At 31.8% G+C, this 12,397-nt stretch overlaps 1 protein-coding gene across 1 annotated transcript in view; it reads left to right on the plus strand.

Moving 5' to 3' along the window:
• The window catches only part of LOC127719131 (von Willebrand factor D and EGF domain-containing protein-like), a 72,539-nt gene that overhangs the window by 23,341 nt on the left and 36,801 nt on the right, over nucleotides 1-12,397 (plus strand). Inside the window, exons 5-11 of the mRNA XM_052225156.1 lie at nucleotides 614-846; nucleotides 1,461-1,532; nucleotides 2,799-2,931; nucleotides 7,171-7,379; nucleotides 10,902-10,975; nucleotides 11,483-11,546; nucleotides 12,033-12,230. Of these exons, the coding sequence (XP_052081116.1) occupies nucleotides 614-846; nucleotides 1,461-1,532; nucleotides 2,799-2,931; nucleotides 7,171-7,379; nucleotides 10,902-10,975; nucleotides 11,483-11,546; nucleotides 12,033-12,230 (983 nt within the window). The remainder of the gene's footprint in view (nucleotides 1-613; nucleotides 847-1,460; nucleotides 1,533-2,798; nucleotides 2,932-7,170; nucleotides 7,380-10,901; nucleotides 10,976-11,482; nucleotides 11,547-12,032; nucleotides 12,231-12,397) is intronic.

Raw genomic sequence — 12,397 nt, forward strand, 5'->3', positions numbered from 1 at the left:
GTGCAAACAATTCTGAATTCAAAGAAAGTAAAATTTACCAATTTGTAGTAATTTCTAAAAAATAATTCAAGCAAGTATAGCTACATGTAATGACAAACATGATTGATGGATTCAAACTTAGCTTTGTAAAAATAAAAATATTTTTTTTAAAAATAGCTTTGTAAAAGATATGCAAAAAACTGCATCAAGGATACCAGGCTTGTTAATTTGTATGGCAGACACATGTTTTGTCTACAAAAGACTCTTCAGTGACGCTCAAATCAAGAAAGTTAAAAGGCCAAATAAAGTACGAAGCTGAAGAGCAATTTTTTCTTCAGTTGACAGAATAGAAAAGAGAGACTGGATGGGGTTTATAGAATAGAGAATAATGTGCAAAAAAAAATATATAGAATAGAGAAAAAATAGACTCAAGAGATAAAGATTAGAAAATACTGGTGTGCTAAAGTATGTTGGATAGAAAATAATGGGGAAAAGAATTGAAGAATAATGAAAAATGGCATAAGAAATCAAAGAAAACAGAAATGAAGGACCCCCATCCAGACCCTCAGAAAAGGTGGTAACTGTTCAATTGATTAACTAATTGTATGGTTTACATTCTAAGTTATATTTCTAGATGTTGTTGTTGAGATTTCTAAACCAAAGTTACACGTGAAAAAATATCCAGACAGAGTGTCAGTTGTGTGTTTATTTGACGTAAAAAACATCACTGTATCACAACATAAACCAACCTTCTCGGTAACCTGGATCAGGATCAGGAATGGTGTATCTACGATTATTAAGTTCAAGTTCCTGTCGGATACAAGAGACCAAGTGGTTCTGGGGAAAGATGTTCTCACAGGGGACTCAGTAAGTATATGTACCAAACATTGAATATCCTACAATAAAAAAGAGGCGGAAGATACCATTGGGATATTCAAAACTCACATATATCAAAGAAAAACTGACTACAACACCATGGCAAAAAATTTAAAACAATGAAAAGACGAAGAAATCCGAAAAATGCAGCATAGAAAACTAAATATTGAGCAAAAAAAACCCACCAAAAACTGGTGGTGAACTCAGGTGCACCCGTAGTTTTGCTCATGCAAGTACAAATCTGGTACATTTAAAAGGGGGGGGGTAAATTTACTCATTTATATATACATCTTATTATTAATTAAGACCTCTGTGGGTGAGTGGTCTAAGTAGTTCATTTTCAGAATCACTAGCCTGTCAACACTGAGGTTGCGAGTTAGAACCTGCACATGGCAGGTGGATTCCTATATGGTTAAATTTTTCGATCCGGTGTCATAGAAATCCCCAAAAATGATAAGGTTGATAATTCAATGGTATTTTAAAACTCATAGTAATTTTCTGTTTGAGCTTTTGATTTTGCCACTTGATATTGGGACTTTTACGTTTTGAATTTTCCTTGGAGCTCGGTATTTTTGTTATTTTACTTTTTTCTTTATACATTTTAGGTTGCATGTGAAGTTATGCCAGTCCATCAGAAACAAAGCAAATCTTCAGAGTTACTGTTCTTGGGAATACAGGTAAGAATTGGTGCCAGATCAAGATAATTCAGTGGAACCTGTGTAAAGTGACCACCCATATAAAAATAAGAAGATGTTGTATGATTGCAAATGAGACAACTCTCCACCGTAGACCAAATGTCTTAGAAGTTAGCGACTTCATGTCAGCGTATGGCTTTCAACAAACAAGCAAAATCAAAAGCTCATAGCAAGCTTTAAAAGGCTCCTTGATGATATTAAAAAGTGGTCGCTCAGATAGTTTTATGCAGTCACTTTATAATGTAAATTTTCTTAATGCGAATAATGCCGCTGAGTGAGTTTTGCAATAAAAAGAACTCACATTCTGATATCTGATACAGCTGTTCCTGAAATCGCAATAATTTATCTCAACGTTATGGTTGGTCATGTCAAAATCACAATAATAATTGCTCACAATAATTTCTGAATTCAGAAAAAATAAATGAGATGTAGGTACATGTAAATGTCAATGAGAAAATTTTAAACACAACATATAACTTGACAATTGAATACATGAAGAGCTACATACAAGTATATGACAAAAAGGGACCTGAAAAAAAGCTAATTTCATCTGAGGTCTACTTTGCCTTAGGGATTTGAATATAGTGTATTCAATTTTAATTGAAAGAAAAAGATTTTTAAAGGACTTTCAAACTTTTATTGTCTTAATTCTTTATTCTAATATGATGTCTTCTTTCGCTTTGGAAACAAAGCCATGTTCTAATTAGAATAAAACATGGGCTGCACGTGATTGACTTCACAATTGAAATTGCAACGTCAGTTGTATTTTAAACAAAGCTGGAGATCAAAATGGACATTTGTGTTGGTGTTGTTTGCTAGGAAATTAAATAAAATCATTATAAAAGTAAGTTTACATGTATCTGTTCATTTTTTTATCGTGAAATGGTTAATTTTTTATATTGTTTTGCCTTCATCAAATCAAAATGGATCCCTTTGAAACAGCTATGATAGGTCTGCTTCAGAGGATAAAAGTTCTAAATTTTCCTATTAGAATCAAAATAATTCTATCATGACAAATATACTGCCTACCCATGATAAAATGAGCATAGAGCATGGCATGAAAGAATTATTTCTTAATTTTAAAAACATTATATTGATATAAAACTGTTTAAAACTTCTCATATTGTAACTGATTTATAGCGATCACAATAATGAATGCAACAATTATCTTCTGAATATACAGTTTTGATTGTTTTTTTTATTTATAAAACTAAACTAAAGACTTTTTAAGTTTGTTTGTATTAACAGGTGATGGAGACAAATATAGTTTTACAAGAGAATGGACTACCAGAGACATTAACTTTTGTGTCAACAGTTCCATTAACATGTGAAAAGGAGAAGTGTAAACTGGACATGGTCTTAACAGTTAAATATCCAAGAGGTTAGGATCTGTTTTGTCCGTTAGAATCGTTAACACTTCTTGTACAAGTCAGTTTTATAAATGTTTTCTTTGTTGTAAAGTTAAGGTGGTTTCATAACACTACAAGGAGATAACTCTGTAAAAATCAGCTGAACGCTTTAATCACGTTCTATTGCTAAGGAAATATTAAGCTTCTCAATGATCGAAATTAGTGTTTGTCAAACTGCTATATATCCAATGAAATTTTTCCGATAAAGTGTGTGGTTCAAGTTTTTTGAAATTTTTATATTTTTGTCAAAGGGTCAAAGTAAATACTTTGTCAAAATTTTATGAAAATTAAACTAGCCAATTTAATTTTAGTCGAGCTTTTTGGTACCACCTTAAATCATATAAAATTGTGTTTTTGTAACAGATAAATGAAACTGAGTCAACTGTGGATAATCTTTACACAAGAGTAATTAGATTCTTAAATATAGACACTTTTCTTTCTTCATGGTAACTGGGGGCTTGGTGGCCGAGTGGTCTAAGTAGTCCAACTACTGTATCACTAGCCAGTCAACAGTTAACACTGAGGTTTTGAGTTTGATTCCCGCATGGGGTAGGTGCACTCGACTCCAATCCAATCTTAATTGACTAGGATTATCAGTTTTCCTACGGAGGTCGGTGGTTCTCTGCAGGCACTCTGGCTTCCTCCACCAATAAAAACTGACCACCAGGAAATAGCACAATAGTGTTGAAAGTGGCATTAAACACCAATAAATCAATCTTCATAGTAACTCATTGTTTACATAAGCCTTGATAGCCAAGTGGTCTAAGTAATTCATCTATAGCAATCACTCGCTTGTCAACACTCAGGTTGTGAGTTAGAACACCACTCATGGCAGGTGCATTTGACTCCTATCTTAATTAACCAGGAATGCCAGTTTACCTGCCAAAGGTCATTGTACTCTCCGGGTTCTCTGGCTTCCTCCTCCAATAAAAAAACTGGCCACTATGATATAGCCGATCAATTATTTTTAAAAGAGTTATGACCCTTGGAAACATTAATTATATCAAAAATTGCATCGTTAGCGCTCTCATTTGTACAATTCTTGCCAGATTTTTATGAAACTTATATCATAGGTTTATATTAGCAATGTCTTGGATGAGTTCGAAAATCAGTGTCGATCAATTATTTTTAAAAGAGTTTTGCCCCTTGGAAACATTATTTATATGGAAAATTGCATTGTTAGCACTCTCATTTGTACAATTCTTGCCAGATTTTTATGAAACTTATATAATAGGTTTATATTAGCAATGTCTTGGGTGAGTTCGAAAATCAGTGTCGATCAATTATTTTTAAAAGAGTTTTGCCCCTTGGAAACATTAATTATATGGAAAATTGCATTGTTAGCGCTCTCATGTGTTCAATTCTTGCCGTATTTTTATGAAACTTATATCATAGGTTTATATTAGCAATGTCTTTGACGAGATCGAAAATCAGTGCCAATTAATTATTTTTGAAAGAATTATGCTCCTTGGAAATATTATTTATATTGAAAATTGCCTTATGACTGCTCTAATGTGTACAATTCTTGCCAGATTTTTTTGAAACTTATATCATAGGTTTATATTAGCAATGTCTCTGTTGAGTTCGAAAATCAGTGCCGATCAATTATTTTTAAAAGAGTTATGTCCTTGGAAACATTAATTATATAGAAAATTGCATTGTTAGCGCTCTCATGTGAACAATTCATGCCAGAACTTTATGAAACTTATATCATAGGTTTATATTAGCAATATCTTGGTTGAGTTCGAAAATCAGTGCCGATCAATTATTTTTAAAAGAGTTATGTCCTTGGAAACATTAATTATATAGAAAATCAGTGCCAATCAATTATTTTTGAAAGAATTATGCTCCTTGAAAATATTATTTATATTGAAAATTGCCTTATGACTGCTCTAATGTGTACAATTCTTGCCAGATTTTTATGAAACTTATATCATAGGTTTATATTAGCAATATCTTGGTTGAGTTCGAAAATCAGTGCCAATCAATTATTTTTAAAAGAGTAATGTAATTAATTATATAGAAAATTGCATTTTTAGCGCTCTCATGTGAACAATTATTGCCAGAATTTTATGGAACTTAAATCATAGATTTATATTAGCAATGTCTTTGACGAGATCAAAAATCAGTGCCGATCAATTATTTTTAAAAGAATTATGCTCCTTGGAAATATTATTTATATTGAAAATTGCCTTATGAGTGCTCTAATGTGTACAATCATGCCAGATTTTTATGAAATTTATATTATAGGTTTATTTCATCATGGTCTTTGATGAGTTCAAAAATCAGTGTCGATCAATTATTTGTAAAAAGAGTTATGCCCCTTGGAAATATTGTTTATATGAAAAATTGCATTGTCAGTGCTCTCATGTGTACAATTATTGCCAGAATTTTATGAAACTTATATCATAGATTTATATCAGCAATATCATTCACACTTTTTAGAATAAGTCGATCAAATATATTTAACGAGTAATGCCCCTTGAAAATATTAATTATAATGGAAATCACATTGCATACTTTGCTCTTCTAAGATATTAATAAAAAGTTGCTTAATTTAGCTCACCTTTCCGAAGGAAAAGTGAGCTTTTGCCATCACTTGGCATCCGTCGTCATCGTCCGTCCGGTGTAAACTATTTCAAACATCTTCTCCTCTGAAACTACTGAACCAATTCCAACCAAACTTAAGCTGAATGATCCTTAGGGTATCTAGAATAAAGTTTGTGTTTTATTTTCTGTTTTGTCAAAAAACATGGCCACCATGGCTAAAAATAGAACATAGGGGTAAAATGCAGTCCTGAAATTTTCAGATGAATCTAACAACTCATTGTTGGGTTGCTGCCATCAAATTGGTAATTTTAAGGAAATTTTGCAGTTTTTGGTTATTATCTTGAATATTATTATAGATAAAGATAAACTGTAAACAGTAAACAGCAAAAATGTTCAGCAAAGTAAGATCTACAAATAAAACTGCTGAATCAATTTCAGCCAAACTTGGGCTGAATGAGTTTCAGAGTATCTAGTATAAATTTTGTATTTTATTTCCTTGTACGTCAAGAAACATAGCCACTATGGTTAAAATGGAACATAGTGGTAAAATGCATTTTTTTGCTTTTGAAGAAAATATGACAGATACAAAGAACATTTAAATGTCATTTTTAAGCCACTCATTAATATATATTGAAAATTAAAAATAATCATTGATGAAAGATTTAAGCAAAAAATTACAGGTGAGCCATTCAGGCTCTTGAGAGCCTCTTGTTAGTTATTACCCTTTCACCTTGGATAGATAAAATATGTAACGCCGTAGAGGAGGGGGCATTTAGTGTTACCCATTTCGTCCGTCCGTCCCTTCTGTCCTGTCTGTCCTGTCTGTCCTGTATGTCCCAAAAATTTGTATCCGTTCTCTAACTTTAGTTTGCCTCAACCAAATTTTATAAAACTTATACCCAATGCTTATTACCACAAAACACAGACCAAGTTCGAAATTGGGTGGCGTCACTTTTAATGTTCATGAGGTATGCCCCTTTATAAACATAAAAATTGCTGAAGTTTTCGTTCTCTTACTTCAGTTTGCCTCAACCAAATGTTATAAAATTTACACACAATGTTTATTAGCACAAAACACAGATCAAGTTTGAAATTTAGTGGAGTCACTTTTTCCGTTCTTGGGTTATGCTCCTTTATAAATGGAAAAAATTGCTAAATCTGTCGTTTCCATTCTCTAACTTTAGTTTGCCTCAACCAAATGTTAAGAAACTTATACATAATGCTTATTACCACTAAACACAGGTCAAGTTTGAAATTGGGTGGCATCACTTTTTCCGTTCTTGAGTTATGCTCCTTTATAAATGGAAAAATTGCTAAATATGTCGTTTCCGTTCTCTAACTTTAGTTTGCCTCAACCAAATGTTATGAAGCTTATACACAATGCTTATAATCACAAAACGGTCTTAACTTCATGAATCTTGCATCTGTATGTGGAAGATGACTCATAAAATTGAGAATGGAAATGGGGAATGTGTCAAAGAGACAACAACCCGACCATAGATCAGACAACATATTTACAGAGGGGGCATCTGTGGCCCATAGACACATTCTCTATTTATTTAGTGTAAAAAAATAATCATATTGTTTTTTATACATTTGGTAATTCAATAAGTTTGTGGAATGGTGAATTCTGTTAACTAATTTTATCTTTCTAATTCTAGGGAACACACTATCAAATGTTTTACTATCCGGTTGTCTCCTAGAGTTCCGTCCTAATGACAGATGTCAAGGTATTGGATGCATCACACAACAGGTCAAGATTGCAATGATCCCTAATCTTTACACTTTAAATGTCAAGGACATTCATATATCTGGCTATCTGTATGTTGATGAACAGATCATGTGGAATCAAGACACTGTACAGGCAAAGGTAAATTAATGTCGGGGTTTTATGGCAATATGACCTTTCAACTTCAGCATATTTTGTCAGTTTGCTAATTTTTGATACTTTTAATCTAAGATTTTAACAAAAACAACTATATTTAAAGTTAGATATTAAAAGATTATAGACTGACTCCCCCCCTGTCCTTAATCTATTTGACTCAGATACCTACAAGCCATATAGACATTCTTTTACTTTTTATCACCCTGGAAATTATACAAATTTTTGCAGAAAAGTGTTGTTACAGCTCTGTGACATGACAAGTGACAGTTTTAAACAAAATTTCTGGTAAATATTTTCAAAGAGTTTATGTACATTTAAAGTTTTTGCTAGAATTCCTACTTCAAAATGAATATTGAATTATAAACTTTGAAAAGGGAGATAACCTACCTAAGAAGAAGACTGATGCAACTGTGTTAGAAGTAAACTCAACCATGTTTAAAATTACCTTGAAAGTTCATTTTCGGAAGACAAATGAGGATGGTTAGAGGGCTTCCTCAACTTCCAATTATTTTTGGAAAACTATTAGTTATCTCTTTTAATTAAAACTCAGGGGGGGGGGTCACTTTCTATATACAAGGTGATGGGATGTGCCGCTGGAATAGGTCACATTTTCCAGCCAAAAGTCTCGTGGTAAGTTAACATTACATAAGGAATCTGAGCCTCAAATCTGAGCTCTAAGCAAAGGCAAAATTTTTCGCGATTTTGCAGGAATGTGATTCTTGTTCTGTGGACTCGTAATTAAAATATGGGAAAAGATTACTTTTTTACCTACGCAATATATGAAAAGGAATACATTTTAAAAATCTAAATCATATGAAAAGGGTGGGGTAACAGAACCCCTGTGACACCCCTAATCAATTAAGTATTGAAGTGGCTCCTGAGGATTAGAATACGACTTGTAAATAGATTTTACTCTGTTAGTTCCTTTACAGATTATAGAATATTATTATCTTCATAATCAAAGTAAAATATTGGAAAATTGATCGCTTGGCTCTCATGTGCAAAGGAGAAGGTCCGTCAAGGGCTTATCTTGGCCTAAAATTTGAAGTACATCTGATGTAACATTTGTGACATTTTTTAAACACTTAAGTGTCTTCCTCAGTTGATTCAATTAGTTTATGTAAAAGATTTGAACTCATTTGGTCATTAAAGATGCCTAAATTCAGGCTCTGTGTTGAAAACCGTACTTTGTCCTATAATGGTTTACTGTTATAAATTTTGACTTGGATGGAGAGTTGTCTCATTGGCACTCATACCACATCTTCTTATATCTATTAAATATGAAAAATCTTTCAAATATGCCACAAAACATCACTTTTCAGATGGTTTTTGTCTAAAATGGAAGTGGCCGCATTCGTGTTCAGTCTCAACCTTTATATATATTATGTATCATCATCAAACAAAACATATATTTAAATATTAAGACTGAACACAATTACCGCCACTTCCATTTAAGACAAAAACTTTCTAAAAATTAGCACAAATGCTGAAATTGTGAAGATTTCAGTAATTTTGCATGAATTAATGATGCTAGTACCTGATAAATGTGCAGTGTAAAGTCAAAAACAGTCTATATTTATGTAATAAAAGTATTCTACTTTCCAATAAATAGCTAAAAGTTAACATTTTTAACAAATTTTTGAAATGCTATATTTTGGAGCCAAAAAGGGGTCTTACTCCTTTTTTTATGTACTTGTAAATTCAAAACAAAACAAATTTTTCAGTAAGCATGCTCAGTACTCGTGTAATAAAGTTTTCTTTAAGATATGATTGCACAATAAAAGAGATACTGAGACTATCTGAAAAACTTATATGAGTGAAATTTAAAATAGTTTTTTGTTTTTAATATATAGAAATAAGAAGATGTGGTATGAGTGCCTATGAGACAACTCTCCATCCAAGTCACAATGTGTAAAAAGTAAACAATGCTGTTGTCTGTTCTATGGTCGGGTTGTTGTCTCTTTGACACATTCCCCATTTCCATTCTCAATTTTAATTATAGGTCAAAGTACGGCCTTGAACATGGAGCCTTGGCTCACACCGAACAGCAAGCTAAAAAGGGACCCAAAATGACTAGTGTAAAACAATTCAAACAGGGAAACCAACAGTCTAATCTATATATAAAACGAGAAACGAGAAACACTTAAGAATGCTTACAAGACTAAATCATAATGTTATTTAAGGATGTTCACTTCTCTTGTTTATGAATTTTTGCCAGATATTCGGAATCCTCTGGTTTTATCCATGTAATGCCATTAAAAATTTTGCCCGCTAACCCCTACTTTTCTTTTCATAATTTTATTACATATAGTTTGAAAAGCCATATTTGAAAATCTTATCAAAATCCTCGTTATTTTTTTATACGCTTGTCAAAATTTTGAGGGGACGTATTATGGTATACAAATGTCGTCTGTCCGGTGTAAACATGTTGTACCGTAACTTGAGAACGACTAATCCAAATTTCATGAGACTTAACACAGTTGTTTCTTATGATGGTCAAACGATCTGTATACTTTTTGGTGAAAATAAGATTAAAACTTTTTGAGTTACGGGACTTAGTAACTAAAACAGGTGTGTGTTTTTTTTCACATATCTCAAAAAAAATTTATGATTATTGCTTAAAACTTTACACACTTCTTAGTTATATTAATCTTAAGATCTGTATACTTTTTGGTGATGATTCAAAATTTTATTTTTGAGTTATTGAGTATTTTGTAAAAAAAGGGGAGGGGTTTTACACATGTCGCGCCGTATCTCAAAAACGATTTATGATTATTGCTTAAAATTTTACACACTTCTTAGTTATATTAATCTAAAGATCTGTATACTTTTTGGTTTTGATTCAAATTTTTTTTTAGAGATATTGATATCTTTTTTTTAAAAAGGGGGGTTTTCACATGTCGCACCGTATCTCAAAAATGATTTATGATTATTGCTTAAAATTTTACACACTTCTTAGTTATATTAATCTAAAGATCTGTATACTTTTTGGTTTTGATTCAAAATTTTATTTTAGAGATATTGAGTTTTTTTGTAAAAAAAAAAGAGGGGTTTTCGCATGTCACGCCGTATGTCAGAAACTTTTTATGATTATTGCATAAAAATTTACACACAAGAAGACAGGCGTATCATGCGCTCATGGCGCAGCTGACTATTCATAGTTTTTGAAAGAAAAAAGATGCCAATGTTAAATGTAAGAAAAATCTAGAAAGAATAATTTCCCGCCAAATTTTAAATAGCTTATATCTCGAAAACAAGCACACGGACCCTTAATTTTTTTTAGCTTTTTTAGTTCCTTTATTTATATGCTATCAATTAATAACAGTCTTATAGAAAGCTTGTTATTTTGAAACAGAGTAGCGAACATCCTTAAGTCTTATATATATTTGTATTGATGTTAAATGTGTTTATGTCTCAGAAGTACTTTTTAAGGGGTCAAGGTTTCAAAACAGAAGTCTTCCCAGTTTATTGAATAAAGTTATGACGATTTAATTGTATTATTTGTAGATAAAAGTGATAGATCTGCCATCAGCTTCCTGTTACATGACTGCTGGTGTATTTATTTTGTCATTCCAGAACAAGTAAGTAAACCCAATCTCAAATATTTCTTTTATACATCATTTATATATTTATTCATCAAAAAGTATGCATATGAATAGACAGAAACAATTTGAGGTACAAAGTTATTGAGATGGAAACCAAACAACATTATGGAAACAGAGAGCTACACATGTATCATCTTCAATATTTGTTTTTATCGTAAAATTGGTCAAGATCTAAATGCCTTACCTTAAGTGTTACACCAGTTAACTATCATGAACACCCAATTTCTTGATGGACAAAACACTTTTAATATAAAAACAACCTAAACCACAGAGTGTACTCCTTACTAGGTACACACTAATTTGCATGAATAAAACTAGTGTTTTAAAGAACTGAAACTCTCCCCATTTTTATCATGAATAGTGATTCTTATATGATTTTGGTTTTAACTCAATAAATTTGGTAGAATGTCTGAAATTGCCTTTGAAATAAAAGTGGATATCCATAATATTGTATCATTTTGACCTTTATATTTATGTTTGCAGTATGTCTAAATTATCTAGAAGAGGAACATACATCCTTCTGAAGAGCAGAAATAATGAGTTTGAGGTAAGTATGTTTTTTTTAAAGTATTTTCCTTGTTATAAATTAACATTTAGTTTCTAGTCCTGATTTTTACATGCTGTCAATTTAATTTTTTTGTGGGTTACCAATTTTATTAGATTTCGTGGGTATGGGTGAACCACGAATTTAAATGTTCAATGAAGTACTAATTTACTATTAGTGTAAATGCAGAATTTGGTAAAAACCGTGAAATCCAATAACCTCAAAAAATTTGTTTTCCTCAATCTACGAAAAAAAAAAAAAGAAATGAATCTACAGTATGTGCTTACTTGGTAGAAGGAAAATTGGATATATTTGAGTTGTTCTGTTAGAAAAATAAGTTCTGTTCTCCACCACAGATATAGCCTGTGTTTAAAATTCTTGACATTTGACATGTATTTCTAATAAAAATTTTGAACATTAAATGCACATCACTCAAGTTAATCTGCACATCTCGCAGATTTCACAAATCTATGTTGTCTTCTTTAACAGATTCAGATACGAGTGAACAGCTGTCCAGATGAAAATTTACTTTGTGTTTGTGGTGCTGCTATCTATTACAAGGAGACTAAACTGATCATTGATAAATGTAGGTCAACTGATAAGGAAGGGGACATATTTATACAGTATCACCCTGCCATGAGGGCTAACATGAAGATATTTGAAGGACGGCATGGGAGATTGATATATGTAAGTTAAATTACATAAAAAAAAATCTTAACAATTGGTGGTTCTCTCCGGGCACACTGGCATCCTCCACCAATATAAACTGACCTCTACAATATATATAGCCAATAATGCTGAAAGTGGTGTTAAACATCTACAATCAATCAAGCAATCAAGCCAAAGTTTTAGAA

This window comes from Mytilus californianus, unplaced genomic scaffold (genome assembly GCF_021869535.1).
Source record: "Mytilus californianus isolate M0D057914Y unplaced genomic scaffold, xbMytCali1.0.p SCAF_10, whole genome shotgun sequence".
Taxonomy (NCBI): Eukaryota; Metazoa; Mollusca; class Bivalvia; order Mytilida; family Mytilidae; genus Mytilus; species Mytilus californianus.